The 21,235-nt window shown below is 41.6% G+C and overlaps 1 protein-coding gene across 1 annotated transcript in view; it reads right to left on the minus strand.

Annotated features, from left to right (window-relative positions):
• The window catches only part of LOC310773761 (calcipressin-1-like), a 47,137-nt gene extending 27,562 nt beyond the window's left edge, over window positions 1–19,575 (minus strand). Inside the window, exons 1-2 of the mRNA XM_083633706.1 lie at window positions 19,449–19,575; window positions 17,751–17,897 (exon numbers count right to left, since the gene is read on the minus strand). Of these exons, the coding sequence (XP_083489832.1) occupies window positions 17,751–17,870 (120 nt within the window). The 5' untranslated portion in view covers window positions 17,871–17,897; window positions 19,449–19,575. The remainder of the gene's footprint in view (window positions 1–17,750; window positions 17,898–19,448) is intronic.
• Between the last annotated feature and the right edge of the window lie 1,660 nt (window positions 19,576–21,235).

Here is a 21,235-nt window from a genome sequence, read left to right on the forward strand (position 1 = left end):
ACGTCGGGCGAATCAATCAATGAATCAATCGCTCGCACTTGTTGCCGACACTCGTATGATACAGTATATATGAGGAGATAATAGTTATCATGTGTGTTTTGGTGTGCAGCTGGCTAACACGAGTGCTTTGTGAGGCTGTTTCATTCTGGCTCTCCCGTCTAGGCTACCAAACATGACTGGAGTGGAATGGAATGCAGTCGTCAATTTAGCGGAGGTAAAAAGCGTCTTTTAACCTCTGCTAAATTGACAGCCTACATCGGGCGAATCAATCAATGAATCAATCGCTCGCGCTTGTTGCCGAGCTCGTATGATGAGGAGATGAATCAAAATGCTTATTAAATACCCATTGTAATAGGTGAGCACATCAATAAACTATGTGTCATATATTTATTTAGGTGGAAATTACATTTTTTATGGCACAAGGGTTTTCTGGTCTATTCCCCCCCCCCCTTTCAGTCTAAACAGGTTGAAAACAGCCGCGCTTAATATTGTTTGGCCCGCAACTCCTTATATTTTTCTGTATGCGGCTCACAACCAAGAAAGTTTGGCCAACCCTGATAATGTAATGCATGTGTGAAACAAGTTGCTGCTAGATTTCTGTAAAGTGACCCATTTTGTCCAAAAATGAATAAAACATAAAATCCCTCACAGCCCTCCCTGACTTCTCCACAGCATCAATTCCCCAACTTTCCGGACAGACAAGAAAGGGAAAGAATGAAAGTTCACAAACTACTGGAATGTAAATCCCGATGACGATCCATGGATACAAAACGGATATTCTAAAAATAATGAACAAAAACACATTTCGGTAGCATAAAAAAAAAAGAGGGACTGTGAAACCGGTGAAAATACAAACTTAAATTTAGGTTTTGGGGAAAATGTGGTTGAAATTAGCTCCTCCCTAAAAGTCTGCAAACTTGCCGCTTTCTATTGCCTCTGGAGATGACTGTTCAATCTGGTATGAACGAAGAAAGCCTGACAAGCACCATGCTGGAGGTCAAAATAGTCTTGGCACATAGTCACAGACAATGAAACCAAGGTGTGTGCGCGCACGCACGCACGCACGCACACACACGCACGCACACACACACACTCCAATGAGCTCCATTCATTCCTTAACAAAGCCCTTAGTAGAAGTAAATGTCAGGAATACACAGATGGTTCACACACACACACACAGTGGAATGTTGTGTCATATGAGCCGTCAGCTGAGCCGGACTTCCTTGCAGACGAGCAGTGGAAAAGCAGCAGGACGGGCGGAGAGTCATCTTGTCACTTGTTTGCTCTTTGGCCTTTCGCCTCTTTTGTTTTTCCTTTTCCGTCAACGTCAGCAAACCCCTATAGCCACCAAACACTGCACGGCTTAGCTCACACGCTTGTGTGTGTGTGTGTGTGTGTGTGTGTGTGTGTGTGTGTGTGTTTGTTTGTGTGTGTGTGTGTGTGTGTGTGTGTGTGTTTGTGTGTGTGTGTGTTTGTGTGTGTGTGTGTTTGTGTGTGTGTGTGTGTTTGTGTGTGTGTGTGTGTGTGTGTGTGTGTGTGTGTGTGTGTGTGTGTGTTTGTGTGTGTGTGTGTGCGCCGCGCGCGTGTAATCGTGTCCACTACACGCTCCCCCAAAATACACAAAGTCTATTCACCTTATTCACCACGCCCACTTTTTCTCTCTTCCGCGTTCGACGCAACGTATTTGTTCTTCCGGTTCAACGCTAGTTGGTGGCCATTTTCAAAATAAAACGTCAGTATCTTTTAATACAGCCATGGTCGGTATCGGTATGAAGGAAGTTTGGCAACATTCAGAATTAAGCTACACTGCGGCCAACTTCAGTTACATGTTCATAACGTTACTGCTGCGAGGAGCCGATGGCTGTACCCGGTCGGCATTTAACGTTAGTTACAAAAGAACGTTGACAGTGTTTTTCTCACCGCCAGTAAGTAGGGTTTGACCATTGACAGATAGCTAGTCCGACCGGTGGCTCCCGGTCCTCGCTGCTCGTTAAGGATTTCCAATAGGCGTTATTCTGATAAACTGGTCACATATATGTTACGTTCTCACCCGACATATATAAAAACTTTAAAACAGTTTGGGGTTTTTTTTGCTTGAAAACAGCTTTTTGGCACGTCTAAATGACTGCGGTAGGCGTACTCTACTTCCGTGTTTAAAACCGGAAAGACGATTACGAAATGACGTCATGCAGAAGCGTCCTTGTATGGGCAAAGAATAAGGTGAATAGTGACACTCCACCAGGCCGACACATTGTAGGTGCAATAGGGTCCCTTACAGAGAATAGCCCTGTGTCGCATCATTACCCTCTTACACCAAAGACTATGGATTTCATTCAAACCATACGGCACACTTTGGTGCAGTGGTAAGCGCTGTCGCCTCACAGTAAGAAGGTCCTGGGTTCAATTCCCACCTGGGACGCTGTGAGCGCTGAAGGAGTGCGTGCCCGTCCGCATGTCCTCGAGTGCCCACCGCCCGGGTGGGGTCGTCAAAAGGGCCTTTCTGTGTCTGTGTGGAGTTTGCATGTTCTCCCCGTGCCCCTTGGGGGTTTCCTTCATATAGGAACTCCACACCAAAACATGCAATATCCTGGTTGCTGAAGTGGTGCCTCCTCTGGTCATTAAGGGCGTCTGTTTGGAGGGAGGGCAACTCGTTGGAATAGCGCGATCCTCCCACGTGCTATGTCCCTACCGGTGAAGCTTCCCCTGTCAGGTGAAAAGAAGCGGCTGGCTAACTGCCCATGTCTCGGAGGAAGCATGGAGCCAGTTTCGGCTCTCCCCAGATCGGCAGAGGGTGGAGCAGCAACCAGGATAAATAAATTAAAATTAGCACTAATGGGGGATAAAAATAGGATAAAACAAAATCGGGGAGAAAAAAAGAAAAGAACAAATATACAAGTCATAAACAAATACGATATAAAGGATCTAAAGAGATTATAAAACATTAGAAAAGGATTCAGATATGAAGATATAGATAGTATTAACATATATAAACAGTATAAACAGACTTGTCAGCTAGGTGAGGTAGCTTAAGTTGGCTGTTTACAGAATATGTACAGGGTCGTGCTCCCCTGTGGTTTCCTCCAGATAGGAACCCCCCGCTAAAACAAAATCATCTGCTGGCCACCATGGACATTGAGTTGTTCTACACCAACGTGCCTATAGAGGGGGGACTAAGAGCACCAACGTGCCTATAGAGGGGGGACTAAGACCAACGTGCCTATAGAGGGGGGACTAAGAGCACCAACGTGCCTATAGAGGGGGGACTAAGAGCACCAACGTGCCTATAGAGGGGGGACTAAGAGCACCAACGTGCCTATAGAGGGGGGACTAAGAGCACCAACGTGCCTATAGAGGGGGGACTAAGAGCACCAACGTGCCTATAGAGGGGGGACTAAGAGCAGCGGCGTTTTTCCTTCATCTGCTAGAAGGACAAAGCTCCACCACACCCAGTCCACCTAGCACAGTGTGCATGCTTCAGTCCACCTAGCACAGTGTGCATGCTTCAGCTCATTGTCAATTCGTGCCAATTTGTTTTCTCGTCCAGGAGACGGTCCTCTTTAGATCGAGTGAATGAAGTCAATAAGGTAGATCTAAAAATCAATGATCAATCGATTGACCAGGCCGCCCCATTGCAAAGGCGCAGGGTCGCGAGCGCCGGCAGTCAGGCGGCCGCCTCGTCCGGATACACCGTGGTTGATGTTTGGGGCCGGGCAGGGCGCTGCACGATAAATCCATTTTGAATCGTAATTCGAGTTCATTAGTTGGGACGATGGTAAAAATCAAATCGTCAAATCGATTTTCACTCTAACTATGGTAATGATGGTAGGGCGGCTCTCTCTCTCATGTACGCGTGAGCTTCAGAACACCTCCAAGAAAGCACAGGAATGCGAGCAGCGTGCTGCACAAGATAACTAGAGCCACAACACACACACACGCATGCGTAGGGCTGGGCGATATGACGATATATTTCATCTGGACGATAGAAAATGTATGATATGATGCTCTATCGTTTATATCGTTGTGTTGCAAATCACACTCTTTACGGCAATATTGTCCGTCATTTAGCTTTTAGCTTTCCCTGGGTGAGTTGTGTTGGTTCACGTTGTTCTTCTTCTTCTACCGTTTTATTCTTCTTCTACTGAACATGTAGGTATTTTGACATTGACTAAAGAAATACTGCCGCCTAGTGTCGTCAGCTTTTAGATATGATTCCAAATTAGTGCTTAAATCAAACACATCAAATGCTAGTGTCCTCTTTGAAAATTGAACTGGTGGCGTGGTTCAGTTTGTGTTTCATTCTACTGCCCTGCAACTAATTATTATTATTTGTGTTGTAAAGAATAGCCATGCTTATCTGTATTCTGAATGCATGTATCCTTTGTGAGGTTTGACATGTTAAATGGTTCAACTGCTACATAAATAAATGGCCATGTGGTCATTTTATATAAACTATAAATAGAATTTACAGAAAATATGCTATATCGTGATATATATCGGTATCGGGATATGAAATGACTTATATCGGGATATGAGATTTTGGTCATATCGCCCAGCCCTACGCATGCGCACACACTTTTCACGAACACGTTATCACTGGACGGTGAAATGACACATAACAACAAAATAACACGTGGGGCCACCGAGTAGCCGAGGGCGGCTGTAGCTCAGGAGGTAGAGCGGGTCGTCCACTAATCGCTTTGGATAAAAGAGGTCGGTGGTTCGATTCCCGCCTCCTCCAGTCTGCATGTCGAAGTGTCCTTGGGCAAGACACTGAACCCCAAATTGCTCCCGTTGGTGTGCCAGCACCCTGCGTGGTAGCCTGCCGCCATCGGTGTGTGAATGGGTGAATGTACCTACTGACTGTAAAGCGCTTTGGATAAAAGCGCTATATAAATGCAGGCCATTTACCATTTCACCCTGTCTGTCTGAATTTCCTCCTACTGCTATGCAGTTACCCACATACCCGTGTCAAGTGACTGCAGGTTAGCAAGCAACAGCCAGGAAGTTAGGCGTAGCAGCGGCAAGCTAAAACAGGAAGTTGGGTTGTCCTGCCTTCAGAGTAAAATGACAAATTGTGTCACTTATGAGGAAAATGTTTTGAGCTGTGCAGGGCAACAAATGGTTAGATTAGTATAATAGTATTAAAAAAAATCAAATCAAAATCGAAAATCAAATTTTGAGAGAGAGAAAAAATTGGAGATTTTATTTTTAGGCCAAATCGTGCAGCCCTAGTTGCCAGGCAGGCATCCTGCCCTCTCAGACGTGCGCGTTGTCGCGGTGGTCTGCTCCGACGCCCCCTTGTGGTCTGGCCAAGCAGGGCCTTTCTTCACCACTCCAGCAGTGGACCTCGGTGTGTGTGTGTGTGTGTATTTTGGGCCCGACCCGACATCACAAACCCTGCAGTCATATTCGTGACAAACGTGATGCAAATCATGACTGAGGCACACCTTTTGTGCTACTAGGGATGCACTTGATATCGGCACGCCATCTGTATTGGCCGATAAAGGTTTTAAAATGAAATATCGGCTGGAAAAACAAACATTTCCGCTAACCCAAATGTTCCATTGCTTACATATATGAAAGTATGTCATGTTTTCTATAACCTAAGATGAAGTCGTTTTCATATTTAATTCATGTGTCCATTTTGAAAAGCATTGTATATTTATCTGCCAGTGGGCCATCACCATAAGAGCAGGCCATAATAAATGTCTTCATTCAGCTACAGGAGAGACTTGATGTTCTCTGAAATGAGGTGGAAAGAATGTGCACATCTATCGGTTATCGGCAGCCGGCCAAACGAGTTGGAGACTATCAGCACCTCGGATATCGGCAAAAAGTCCTAAATAGCGCATCGAGCTGAACACAATACGGCCAAGTCCTCTTGAAGGAGTAGCACTGTTTCCACAGATCAACAACATCGCCTTAATGATACGTACTGAGAGCTCGCTCAGTCAGCGCTTTCCACTGGCTCTGTTTTTCCACTGTCTGGACTGTTGTTTTGTACTGCAAAGACACCTGCCACATACACACACACAAACACACACAACACACACACACACGCACGCACGAACGAACGAACACACAGAGACAGACACACGCGCGCGCACGAACGAACACACACAGAGACAGACACACACACACGCGCGCGCACACGCATACGTACACACACACACACACACACACACACACACACACACACACACACACACACAATGCCACACCATAAATGACTCAGCTGCAATAGTGTATTGAGGAAGTCTACTGACAGGAATAGAATGTCATGGACTTGCTGTTGGCTGGTAAAAAAAAAGATGCTGATTTTGAACGGGAAAAACGGACGCAATCATGGAATGTGGTAATAAAAATGGACCCAACTGTAAAACGTGGAATATCGCAGAAGTTTTCATACTTTTGACTGAAATTGCTCAAAAGTCGGCCTAATTGCCAAAATCAAAAAGAAGACCTAATTAGTCTAGTAACCTAAATGATTTCATAGTGCTAAAATAGGCCTAGAAAAATAATTCCGTTTTCGATTGGGCTGTTTGTTGCGTCAGAGAGGATACACGCACATCCAAAAGCCAAGTTGGGCAGGTGCTGAGCTCAAAGGTGAACAATAAGTGAAAAATGAATAAAACGCTCACACACTGCAAGGGCTCCTAGTAGGGGTGTCACGATACACTCAGTTCACGATACGATACGTATCACGATACTGGGTTCACGATAACGATACGATACGATACGATTTTAACAATATTTTTTTAAACTTGAATAATGACAATATATGACTGGAAAAGTAGTATTTTATTTGAAATGCACAAATACAAAACATGCTGTTGTGGGAAATTGTTATTACAATAACAACTAGAAAAAACATGAGATTGTTGATAAGGCTTATCTTGAAATAGAATGAGTTACACCGTCACTTAGATTTACTTTGAACTAAAAGGTTTCTCAGCAGTATAAATTCTCATTATGCATCTTCAGTTTTTCTTCAAACTCAAACAACAAGACTTTTCTTAGTCTATTTTTTATGCATCTTCAGTTTTTCCTGTCAAGTAAACAGTTTTGCCAGAAACTCAATTGAATGGTTTCTCTCCTGTATAACTTCTCATGTGTCTCTTCAGAGACTTGTTCAACTGAACTACTTTCCACACATTGAACTTCAACAAACAAAGACGTTTCTTTGTCTACTTAAAAAAAAAAAAAAAAAAAAAAAAAAAAAATCTTTTTTTTTTTTTTTTCACGATATGAGATTTCATCTCAACGATACATATCGTGACGTTTTACTATCGCGAAATTTCGTGGGACGATATATTGTGACACCCCTAGCTCCTAGTTTGTGTTTTTTATTTCAAACACCCAAAAAAATAGTGACGTTTCGAGCAAAGCTCTTCATCAGACTGGCAAAGGACTGTGAGACGCCATCTTAAATACATACAGGTCAGGTCACATGATACAATTAATTCCAATGCAATCAAGCAAGATGGGTTACAGCTGTAGTTACATGGTCAGGTGAATACTTGAAAGTACTGGTTGGAAACAATATGTATGAAAACAACTAGAGACCATACATAATGACAAATCTTAAAGTGTAACTAACCCCCAAAACACTTTTTTTCAGCTTTTAACCAATATATATGACTTTGGGGGTGATGTGTGAAGAATTCTGGTCAAAATTTCCACATTTGACACCAAACTGTTGCCATTTTACCATTTGTATCATTTTTCAGCAGCATATCTGGCATAAGCGCCCTCTAAGGGTCGAACACTGCTTTTTTTTTTTTTTTCAAATGAATGGGAGATTAGGGGCACACTGACGTCACAGTGCCCCCAAAGACTATGGGATTTCAAGATAGTCTCTCTCTCTCTCTCTCTCTCTCTCTCTCTCTCTCTCTCTCTCTCTCTCTCTCTCTCTCTCTCTCTCTCTCTCTCTCTCTCTCTCTCTCTCTCTCTCTCTCTCTCTGCTGCTGCTTGTAGGGAGCCGATCTCTCTCTCTCCCCCTCTGCCTGTCAGCAGAGCGACTAGCGACTGGGGACTTGGGGGGGGGGGGTGAGCAGCACAGCACACTCTCTCTCGCCCAGCATCAAAGTGAGAGCCTCACTTTCATCCTTCCGCAAACAAATCTTATCGCAGTATAGCGCACATGTAAAATATAACGCTATACTACGACGTGACAACGTGACAAAGCTGGTCTAAACACGCTACTGTAATATCATCACTGTGTACAAGCAACGCCAACTTCTCAGGAAATGAAAGTCAGCAGAGCAGAGCAACTGGCTCTGTCTGTGTGTGTGTGCTCCGAGGAGGAGAAGAGCTCTGTCCTGCTCTGCCTGCGCCCTGAGAGGAAAAATCAGAGGTGTTGTAACTTTCAACAAGAATCACGAAAAGCCCCAAAACGCAAATTAAAAACGGATTTCATTGCGCGGTTTATCTCTAGTTAGACGAGGGAATTACGTGGAGAAATCTCGCATTGTGTTACCCCAGAGCGAGAGGTTTGTCCTATTGTGGGTGTGCTGCTGTTAACGAGCCCATGTCACTTTGCTCTCGTAACGTAATTTGACACCCTGCCATAGAGATACATGCAGAAAAATAATAAAATTTCTAGTTCGCCACTGAATTACCAAATTGATATAACTTTAAACCATTTTCAGATTTTCTGTTTCCATACAGACCAACAGCGTTGGCTTGTTGTTGATATTTATAAAGATATTGCCCCTCTCAAATAAATTATTTTTGAGGCAGTAGGCAAACTGTAATGGCGTCGATTTCCTAAAAAGAATCTTGACTTGAACACAGCCAAAGAGTCCAGTATAGACAAGAGCATATGTCATTTCTTGGTTTTTTCCATAGGTATTTTCAAATCACTGTTCTGATACATATGTAGGGGGTTAGTCCCCCTTTAAAGTTGTTCTTTGAATAGATCAAATTTGGTATAAAATACCATGTATCAAATAGGTGACGTGTGACCATGTGTGATCAAGAGTAAGAGTACATATGCAAATAGTAACATTATCAAAATGTGATAGACAAAAGTAGGAATTAAAGTTAAAATTAAAGACCCTCACTAGGGTGTACCAGACCCCACAGTCAGGCTGAAAGGCTGTCATCAAGGGTGGGACTAAGCTGTAGAGGCGCCTCCAAGTGTCTCATGGGTGTATTACAATAAAACAAAGCCTGAGACCAACAGTTTAGAAATACCTATAGGAGTATACATAATTACCGTATGTAGATCAAGACCAACAGTTTAAATATGTTTGTTGCGTCACCTCACAACTTGGTTTTCATTTTGAGAAACGTGTATTAGAGGCTGTCTGAGAGAGACGAGTCATCAGGAAAACTACAAATATCGATCCCGACCCCGACCCCTAAACTACAATTAAAATGGAAGAAACTGGGGGGGGACTCCAACAAAGAAAGCTTCAGATAGTTTTCTCTCCTCCGAGCGCTCGAGCCACTCACGTCAATAAGACCTGCAGAAGTTAACGTAATTCCCTGGAATGCAAGACTTAACGAGCCAGTTACATGGCGTTGCATTCTTAACCCTAGAACACTAACGTGATTTAAAGTCACACCATCACTAACGTCGGGTGTATTTCACCCGATGCAATATACCCCATAAAACATACTTCTCATCAAAATATCTTAAAGTACAACAATACATGGCAAATTGAGGTACTCTTCTTTTGTTTTTAAATGTGAAATATCACAAAAAACACAAAAAAGTTTATTATGGGGGACACTATAAAAAATATGTCAAATTCGGGAAAAATGAGGTAATCGTTATAAAAAATCCCCCCCCGCAAAAAAAAAGGAGCTCCCAACTTCTCCTTCGGTCCACCCATTCATGGGACTTGTGTGGTGAAAAAAAAAAAAAAGTCACCACAATACGATTGTAACTAACCCGAAGATATTTTACCCTCTATCACTAACGTCGGGTGAAAATCACCCGAATAGCCGGTAGAAAAAACCATGAATGGGAGCAGGGAAACAAACCTACATTCAATGACGTCAGTGAGCATCCTGAAGGTACCTAAGGACCCGCCCAACTCAGACAGCAGCAAGACGATGAAAATCACGTGAATTCAATTGTCCGGGTGAAAATCACCCGACGTTAGTGTTCTAGGGTTAAGCTGTGTTCACACCGAGATATTTATTTTTCTCTCTGTCGCTCCATTCAACCCTTTGGAATCGCTCTGTCGCTCTGTTTAAATCGCTCGTCAACAGGCACAATAATTGACGGACATCTGGGGGCTATAACGTTACGCAATGTCATGATATTTGTCCACTACGAGCCACCGTAGTTGTTTACAAGCTAAGCCTATCAGCGTGCTCCTAATGCGAGCTCTATACCGGTAGTACAGACTTCACTTCATGTCAGCTCTCAGCCTGTCAATCAGCTGCCAATGCGGTTTGTTGCCACACAATAAACCAGCGGTTTGTTCCAAGCCAGTGTGATCTTTGACTCACTCTCACACGGCAGCCAATCAGCGTTGAACAGCGAGCGACTGATGCCAGCGTAATTTCGCCCGAGTTGGGATATTTCATCTCGGGCGACAAGCGAATTTTCTCCCTATCGCTCTGTCTCTGTCGCTCGGACGCCCAGCGATTTGTCTCCCGGGCAAATATACGCTCAATCGCTCGTTTGCATTGACTTTGTATGTAAACTCGATGCCAGCGAAAAACTTTAATAGGTCGTGTGAACGCAGCTTTAGACATTACCGTTTGCTTTTATTTGGTATGTTACATACAATTGGCCAAATTATTAGTTAATTCAGAGTTAGATGATATTGGAGCAGCCAGCCATTTTGTTTTATTTTATTTTTAGCGGAAGTTGTGACACGATCACACAACCGGGTCAAATGGGCGTGGCTACATAAGGTGAATAGGGAAGCGTTTGAAGATGTTTGTAGTGAAGGGCTTTGAAGATGTTTGTAGTGAAGGTCTTTGAATATGTTTGTAGTGAAGGGCTTTGAATATGTTTGTAGTGAAGGTCTTTGAAGATGTTTGTAGTGAAGGTCTTTGAATATGTTTGTAGTGAAGGGCTTTGAATATGTTTGTAGTGAAGGTCTTTGAATATGTTTGTAGTGAAGGGCTTTGAATATGTTTGTAGTGAAGGTCTTTGAATATGTTTGTAGTGAAGGTCTTTGAAGATGTTTGTAGTGAAGGTCTTTGAATATGTTTGTAGTGAAGATCTTTGAAGATGTTTGTAGTGAAGGTCTTTGAATATGTTTGTAGTGAAGGGCTTTGAATATGTTTGTAGTGAAGGGCTTTGAATATGTTTGTAGTGAAGGTCTTTGAAGATGTTTGTAGTGAAGGTCTTTGGATATGTTTGTAGTGAAGGTCTTTGAATATGTTTGTAGTGAAGGTCTTTGAAGATGTTTGTAGTGAAGGTCTTTGAATATGTTTGTAGTGAAGGGCTTTGAATATGTTTGTAGTGAAGGTCTTTGAAGATGTTTGTAGTGAAGGTCTTTGAATATGTTTGTAGTGAAGGTCTTTGAAGATGTTTGTAGTGAAGGTCTTTGAAGATGTTTGTAGTGAAGGTCTTTGAATATGTTTGTAGTGAAGGTCTTTGAAGATGTTTGTAGTGAAGGTCTTTGAAGATGTTTGTAGTGAAGGTCTTTGAATATGTTTGTAGTGAAGGTCTTTGAATATGTTTGTAGTGAAGTGTTTGTAGTGAAGGTCTTTGAATATGTTTGTAGTGAAGGTCTTTGAAGATGTTTGTAGTGAAGGTCTTTGGAGATGTTTGTAGTGAAGGTCTTTGAAGATGTTTGTAGTGAAGGTCTTTGAATATGTTTGTAGTGAAGGTCTTTGAAGATGTTTGTAGTGAAGGTCTTTGAAGATGTTTGTAGTGAAGGTCTTTGAAGATGTTTGTAGTGAAGGGCTTTGAATATGTTTGTAGTGAAGGTCTTTGAATATGTTTGTAGTGAAGGGCTTTGAATATGTTTGTAGTGAGGGTCTTTGAATATGTTTGTAGTGAAGGTCTTTGAAGATGTTTGTAGTGAAGGTCTTTGAAGATGTTTGTAGTGAAGGGCTTTGAATATGTTTGTAGTGAAGGTCTTTGAATATGTTTGTAGTGAAGGTCTTTGAAGATGTTTGTAGTGAAGGTCTTTGAAGATGTTTGTAGTGAAGGTCTTTGAATATGTTTGTAGTGAAGGTCTTTGAAGATATTTGTAGTGAAGGTCTTTGAATATGTTTGTAGTGAAGGTCTTTGAAGATATTTGTAGTGAAGGGCTTTGAATATGTTTGTAGTGAAGGTCTTTGAATATGTTTGTAGTGAAGGTCTTTGAATATGTTTGTAGTGAAGGGCTTTGAATATGTTTGTAGTGAAGGTCTTTGAAGATGTTTGTAGTGAAGGTCTTTGGATATGTTTGTAGTGAAGGTCTTTGAATATGTTTGTAGTGAAGGTCTTTGAAGATGTTTGTAGTGAAGGTCTTTGAAGATGTTTGTACTGAAGGTCTTTGAATATGTTTGTAGTGAAGGTCTTTGAATATGTTTGTAGTGAAGGTCTTTGAAGATGTTTGTAGTGAAGGTCTTTGAAGATGTTTGTAGTGAAGGTCTTTGAATATGTTTGTAGTGAAGGGCTTTGAATATGTTTGTAGTGAAGGGCTTTGAATATGTTTGTAGTGAAGGTCTTTGAAGATGTTTGTAGTGAAGGTCTTTGGATATGTTTGTAGTGAAGGTCTTTGAATATGTTTGTAGTGAAGGTCTTTGAAGATGTTTGTAGTGAAGGTCTTTGAATATGTTTGTAGTGAAGGGCTTTGAATATGTTTGTAGTGAAGGTCTTTGAAGATGTTTGTAGTGAAGGTCTTTGGATATGTTTGTAGTGAAGGTCTTTGAATATGTTTGTAGTGAAGGTCTTTGAAGATGTTTGTAGTGAAGGTCTTTGAAGATGTTTGTAGTGAAGGTCTTTGAATGTGTTTGTAGTGAAGGTCTTTGAAGATGTTTGTAGTGAAGGTCTTTGAAGATGTTTGTAGTGAAGGTCTTTGAATATGTTTGTAGTGAAGGTCTTTGAATATGTTTGTAGTGAAGTGTTTGTAGTGAAGGTCTTTGAATATGTTTGTAGTGAAGGTCTTTGAAGATGTTTGTAGTGAAGGTCTTTGAAGATGTTTGTAGTGAAGGTATTTGAAGATGTTTGTAGTGAAGGTCTTTGGAGATGTTTGTAGTGAAGGTCTTTGAAGATGTTTGTAGTGAAGGTATTTGGATATGTTTGTAGTGAAGGTATTTGGATATGTTTGTAGTGAAGGTCTTTGAATATGTTTGTAGTGAAGGTCTTTGAATATGTTTGTAGTGAAGGTCTTTGGAGATGTTTGTAGTGAAGGTCTTTGAAGATGTTTGTAGTGAAGGTCTTTGAATATGTTTGTAGTGAAGGTCTTTGAAGATGTTTGTAGTGAAGGTCTTTGAATATGTTTGTAGTGAAGGTCTTTGAATATGTTTGTAGTGAAGGTCTTTGAAGATGTTTGTAGTGAAGGTCTTTGGAGATGTTTGTAGTGAAGGTCTTTGGAGATGTTTGTAGTGAAGGTATTTGAATATGTTTGTAGTGAAGGTCTTTGGAGATGTTTGTAGTGAAGGTCTTTGAAGATGTTTGTAGTGAAGGTCTTTGAAGATGTTTGTAGTGAAGGTCTTTGAAGATGTTTGTAGTGAAGGTCTTTGAAGATGTTTGTAGTGAAGGTCTTTGAAGATGTTTGTAGTGAAGGTCTTTGAATATGTGAAGGTCTTTGCATATGTTTGTAGTGAAGGTCTTTGAAGATGTTTGTAGTGAAGGTCTTTGAAGATGTTTGTAGTGAAGGTATTTGAAGATGTTTGTAGTGAAGGTCTTTGGAGATGTTTGTAGTGAAGGTCTTTGAATATAAGGCATCAAGTTTAAGACAAACAAGCAAATAGTAAGCATGCTGTCCCCCACCAGTATAACTTTAACTGTATGACCTGCTTTACCCCATTCACTGTCAATGCTGCCCCCTAACAGCACAAAGTCAACATTACAGTCCCCATCTGATAAGATTTTTGCTTTTAGATGTTTTATTACAGAAAGTGTATGAAACCCATGACCAAAACAGACATACCTTCTGTCATTGTGTTACTTGGTACAGAGCTCAACAGTCATGTGACTTTTCGTGACGTTTCCCGCCCCGGAGGTAAGTCCCCCATTCATTTTCTCCATAGACATTTCGAAAAATGATTATATAACGAGTTTTAAGGCTGGAACGAGGCAGACCCGTGACCTACCCACTCGTGAGTGACCGTAAAACATTTGGTTTTGAGCAAGAAAACAAACAAACAAAGGGGGGGGGGTCCAATTTTCATCCCCCCGTTGTGAAACGTCACAAAAAGTCACATGACTTTTCGTCTCTCCCGTTTTGCTGGGGACCCCGTGGAACCCTCGGGGGTCCCCACTATGAGAACCGCTGAACTAACAAACGAACAAACTGCAACGATTACTAGATGAATCACTTAGTTGTCAACGACTAAATTCATCGTCAACTATTTTGATGATAGACCCTTCTCACGGGGGCCATTTTGTGTCGAAAAGGCAGGGGAAACACAGGTGCAAGCAAAACACTAATGAGGGTTTCCAACTTGCATGATTGGAATTTGGAAACCCTTATTAGTGTTTTGCTTGCACCTGTGTTTACCCTGCCTGCCATGGTAAACACAGAGGGGGGGGGGGGGGGGGGTGTTGAAGTCTGCTGTAGCTTTTGTAACCATTAAATAAAGTAATCTGCCCCAGTGCCCCATGGCTTTGGTTTTAACTTGACAACATGAACATTCTAAATTGCCCCTAGCTCACTTCCTGTTTGCAGTGTGTGGTAGAAAATGTAAGTTCCATTGGCTCATTTAATAATCAATAAGCTATAATTGCATACACATAATTATTGGTATGAGTTATAAATGCATGTCACATAGACGGCAATACAGACGCCTCACTCAGATAACCTATCAGGCACATTAGCAGCTCTTTCTATCTCACACCGTGCAGCACGGTCATGGTGGTCATGGTGGCCTTGCAGGGCTCAAGAGTTGCCTTCAAAACCGGCGTCGAGACAGACGCAGACGCAGGTTCACATAGTTAACATATTTCATTCCATTCTTAAATTCCATTGCACATAAACAGACAGCTTATGTATGGAGCACAGTGAGAGGATCACTCAGAGATGTGGCCTTGCTGGACTCCTGTCTTGGCTACAGCGCCCCCTTCTCTCGACTCCTGCATGGCTCTGTGAGCTGGTCAAAATATAGCTTGTGAAGAGATGGGAGATATGTGAGAAGACTATTTGAGATATGTGAGAAGAGAGCACTGAGCTCCTGATCTGGAAACATGCAAGCTTCTCCAGGGAGCCAGTCTCTGTGCAAATGGAAACCTACTTGCAAAGATGTACGTTTGGCTGAATAGAACTTTCCTCCTGACTCCTGGCTTCATTATTTCAATGTCTGCTCACCGGTCTCATCATTTTGCCTTGAGACACTAGTCGGGTTTCCATTTCCATCCACCCGTTTTCATGCGAAATTTCAATTTGCGCATTTAAAAAACGGAGTGGAAACGCTGCCTAATTCGCAAAAGCCTCCAAATTTCGCAAAAAAAAGTTTTCACGCTTGAGGGAGGCGGAAAAGTCGGTTGTATCGATAAAAGGAAAATGCGAAACGTGCGGTGGAAACAGATTCTGTTGTCTCTCCATTCAAAAACCACACAGTTTGCCTTGATCACTGCAAAACATGACATGCCGTGTGTAGCCTACACACAATAGGGCTGCTACACACGGTTAAATAATGGTAAATACGCAGCACAATACCCGCCGTGGTAAACAGAAGAAGACTGGGATATTAACTTTAAGGCGACTCACTTCTAGAATTGAATGAAATTGTATTCACACTTACTATCTGCTCCGTGGATTATAACGTTATCCTTGCCGGGTCGCACCTGGTAATCCAGAAATGACGTTATGGCACCTTTGTCTACTTGTAGATCATCAAGAAACTTTAAATGAATAAAGTTAGATGTGTTTAACAGAGCTGTATATCGGGTCTAGCAGCTGATCAGCAGCTCAGACAGCCTCAAACACCAGGTGATTGACAGCTCTTGAATTCGCAAAATAGCAGTGGATGGAAACGCGTGGATTATTTTGCATTTTCTTTTGCCGACTTTTTGAAAATTCGATTAAAAGTTGCGATACATTTGGATGGAAACCCAGCTACTGTCTGATGATCATGCGGATGAAGAATGGTGTTATTGATACAAATACCATTTTCTACAACACAGCGTTTGCTAAAACAATAGCTGACAGGAAATAAGCTAGGGTTCAAAATTAATTCAGCAATAAGCCCCAAGCGGCCATGTTTGCGGCGTGCCGTGGACACCTCTTAGCCGTTGTCATTGTAAACCACAGCCTCACACAATTCCGTGCAAACCGTCTTTAGAATCACGCAGACATCGATCCTCATCCTTGTCTCACATACTGGGCACCAGTGTTGGGCAAGTTACTTTCAAAATGTAATATACTACATATTACTAGTTACTTTCATTTGAAAGTAATAAGTTACTTTAAAATATTACTTTCTGTGTAGAGTAACTCATTACTTATTACACTACTTTTGCATTACTTTCACCAAAACAACAGCAGCAGCAGAATGACATCGCCGCCCCGGAACCATCCCGAAAAATAATTTCAACCGCCTTGAAGTCAGTGTAAACAATCCAAAATTCTAAATGTTATTCTTTTCCTTTGTTATTGTCATCTATAGTGGTTATTTGCATAAAAACACAGAGTTTGATTAGGAAATTATTGTATCTCTTTTAAATATGTGCTTTCATTTAATAAAATGTAACTCAATTTGTAACTTGAGTTACTTGACAAAGTAACTGGTATAATATTACTGAAATCCTATAAGTTATATTACTGAGTTACTGCTAAAAGTAATATATTACATGTAATATGTTACTTTTGTAATGAGTTACCCCCAACACTGCTGGGCACACATACTGTAGTGGGCTAAAACAGGCTCTCAATACCAAAAAACTACAACGACGGTGTGATGCAAAAAGCCGCTTGGAGCATATCAGAAATCTAAGTGACCAAGTCCAATACACCAAGCAGCACTGATTTCAATATGACTTGAACTTTCAGAATTGGGCTGCGTGTAATTCACAATCATCTGGCACCAAAATACGAGGAGGGCATAAGCGAGCAGTGCGAGATTTGATTTAATAAAACGCTGCCCGGTGGATCACAGACCAAAGTGACCGGGGGACCCTAACAATTTGCAAAGGGTCCAAGTTCTACTGCAAGTCACGTTCTACGAGGTGTAGATGTTTGCCAGTAAAGTGGGCAATATCAATATTCTATCGATATTGTGATATGAGAAGAGAATAGCTATGGTGGTCGTATATGTTGGATATGGTGATACGGCATAAGTGTGGTCTTTTCCTGGTTTTAAAGGCTGCCCTACCAGTAAAGTGATGTCATTTTGTGAACTCACCAGACTGGTCTAGCTCTGCTTTGGTCTCATCTGCTGTTATAGGTAAGATGTGAGGCATCACTATTCAATTTAGACTGTTTCATAATAACGAGCGAAAAATGTTGCTCGTACTACAGTTGCTTTAACATTCAGCTGAACATTCAGCCTGAAAATAGAGATATGATTTTTGGTCCATATCGCACAGTGATACGACAAATTAACGGGGTGTGTTTATTAGAGTTGGGCGTATGGAACTCGACACACGAGGGCCTAGGGGTCTGTATCTTAGCCTTTGTCCTTACCTTCAGGCTGGGGTCATTGAACAGATCTTCTGGTACTTTGCAGGCTATCAGGGCGTTCGCCAACTCGCAAAACTGGACGTCTACCGTCGCCTCCTCCCTGACATTCTTCGACTTCTGCATAATGAGGAGGATTACCTGGACTGCTTTCTGCAAATAGAGGGAGCACAGCACAGCAACGCTGGATCTTTATGTACATTAGTTGAGCTGCAACGATTAGTCAATTAATCAATTAGTCTATCGACAAAAGATGTATCGTCAACCTTAATAAATATATATATATATGTACATTAGGCCTGCACGATATGAGGAAAATCTGCGATGTGCGATAACATTGTTCAATATAGCGATGACGATACAACTTGCGATAAATAAACAAATATTAAAGTACGCATATTAGCTATACAGTTCCTATGTCTTTCTGCTTTAATAATGCTAACATAGACCCCAAACATAGCCTGTGCCCACTGAATAGAAAGAAATGAAATACACACTGACTCTAGCTGAAACTACACACAGCGTGTTTGGGCTTTGGCAGAGGGGCGGAGCGCACTGTTGCAAGGGAAAGGTGTATGCTGGATTTACAACACAAGACAAAATGATCAGATGCTGAGTGGGAATGCATGACACATGTAAATAAAACCACTTTTGTTATTCATTGCGTTTCAGGCAGTCTTTGCGATGAGTTTATTGCGCATGTTCATATTGCGATGACGATGAAAATACGATTAATTGTGCAGCCCTAATGTACATTAATCATTTTGACTTTTTTGGGGGGGGGGGGCGGGGATAAACGTAATTTCGCTCCAGCTTGTTACATGTGAATATTTTCTGATGTCTTCAGTCTTCTATCAGTGATTCCCAACCAGGGGTACGTCGTGGACCCCTAGGGGTACTACTTGAGCAGCTTGCTAGGGGTAACTTGGAAAGATTGGGGATTACAATTTACTTCCAAAGTGATAAAAATATATATAGATATTCCAAGTCATAAGCCCATTGTTAAAATGGTACGTGCGCCCTGCAACTAGTTCCCCCCTGCAAGTGTCAACTGTTACACTGTTATGCAGCTGATAAATGGCTCAAAAGCATTCAGGTGCTCCAGATTCAGGTTTAGATGGAGGAGCCGCCGGGTGACACAAGAAAAAAAGAAGCCAAGCCAAAACACCGGCAGTTCAGTGAAACACCTCAAGGGGTACATGAGACAAAAAAAAGGTTGGGAACCACGTATTCTATCTTATACCTTAAAATGATCCACATTTTTGACCATTTTGTGACATTTTATAGACCATACGACTAATCGATTAGTCAAGAAATAGTCAACAACAGATTAATCAATAATTAAAATAATCGTGAATAGCAGCCTGGCTTAAACATTATAGTCAAGTCTGTTTCAGATATGAAGAAAACCATGCACGTCCAGATTGCTATACTTGCATAACGTTAAGAATTCATACATAACACAAAGCTGTGACGTTATTTCACGACAGTTTGGAGTTAGCTGTAAGTTAACGCTAGCTTTGCTTCGAAAAACGTTTAGGTCCTCCAGACGTCACTAACCTCACCCTTCTCTCTGAATAATGACAGCTGACAATGTAGTTATGTGGGACCCACAGATGCCTTGCAAGTTCTGCTAGCTAGGAAATGATGCTAACGTTACTAAACAGGCGAAACACAGGACATTCCATCAAAACATTCACTCACTTAGTCATGGACGAAGCCGTCGGGTTGTAAATAGTTAATATGTTGAAGTAAAGCAGGACAGTGTTCTGTTATATCCACTAAAAATAACAGCAGCACCGCGGATCATTGTATTAGCATCGGCCCAGAGGATGCTAAGCGATAAGGGTGATGACGTCAGTTGCTAACAGCTGACGGGAGCTTCCGGTTTCTTCTTCTTCTTCTTCTTGAGTTTTATGGCGGTTGGCATCCGAGTGTTGCATTACCGCCCCCTACTGGATTGTAAACAAACTCACAGGCGCTAACTAGTGCAGTTTTCCTCCACCCAGTGCTCGTGCACTGTTTTATTCAGTTCTCTTCAGATATATCTCCACACCCTCAAACACCAACAATAATACACACAAGCAAATAAAAATTGAAGTAAAAATAACATGTAGCAGGCCAAAGCAATTGGCACCATGCAAGTTAAAACAGACTATAGCCTAGGCTGCAGGCAGACAGACCAGCACAGACAGTTAAAGCATGCCAACATTCAGACCACATTATTGATAAAACCATAAGCATGCTATGATCAAACAAAGACAAACAGGGACATATACAGGCATTTAAAAAGAACAACAACAACAACAACAACAACAGTGCAGTGAGAGAGACAGGCCAGCAGATGGCGGTAAACAGGACAAGCATGTGCCTAGGTATGCTGGCAGGTCTGGTTGTTCTTCAACCAAATTTTAAAATTATGTGCGAAAGAGCGATAAGAGCTATTACGTATATTTAAAGGTATGGTGTTCCAAGATTGGGAAGCTCTTTCTGTGAAGGTTGCCTGGCCGAAAGATGTTTTCCTCCTTGGGACAAGTATGTCGCCTCGTAGGCTTGATCGGAGACTTGATCCATCCTCTCTGACTTCCCCTCTAATCCCACAGGCAGCACAGTTTATGACCATGGCAGTAAATGCCCATGTCGGTTACTTTTTCTAAGTGGTCTGTTAGGTCACACACACACAGTAGGCATCATTTTGGCCTGAATTTTTGGCCTGAAATTCGTTCTGCAGCGCGCATGTCTGGGCCCCTGGGGTAAGCCCCCAATGTCTTCAGACCCTAGAAACGCCCCTGGCCCCTAGTGAGTCAATCAGCATTCCGATGTCACTTGAACAATTGTGATGTCATCTTGAGATTTTAAAGAAGCACAGAAGACTGATTGGTAAGTAATTTAGTAGTCTTTTATTTTTTGTTTGTGTTTTCCTGTTTTCTGCTCCATTTAACGGTTAAATATTAAATGGTTAAATGTTAACAATTGAATCATTAAATAAAGTGAATAATTAATTAATAATAATAATAATAATAATAATAAAAACATCAAGACCCTTGTTCTTTAGTGAGTTATTGGTTTTTATACTCTCGAGTCTATGACATGGCAGACATTGATTAGAGCTGTAAAGCACGAGCCCGTGTTGTGTGTTTTGAGGTCACTTTAACAGTTAGTTCAATTATTGTAAGCACACTTTTAGTGAGCACAGATGACATTGTAATGACATCACTCACTGATGACATCACAATTGCTTGAGTGACATCACCGATGACATCATTATCAAGTGCTTGAGTAGTGGTGATGAGTGACGTGCGGTTACACAAACTCTTTACGACTCTTTAAAACAATTTATAGCTCTATATATATATAGATGAACCAAATGATGAAGCCGCCATATGTACGCGTCAGAGCAGCGAAGGATCACAATCCAAGCGCAGCTCCATAATAAAATCCATCTGGAAAAAAGCATCAGTCAGCTGAACAAAGAAAATGCCCAAATTGTG

The sequence above is a fragment of the Poromitra crassiceps genome (assembly GCF_964638095.1).
Source record: "Poromitra crassiceps genome assembly, chromosome: 3".
Lineage (NCBI taxonomy): Eukaryota > Metazoa > Chordata > Actinopteri > Beryciformes > Melamphaidae > Poromitra > Poromitra crassiceps.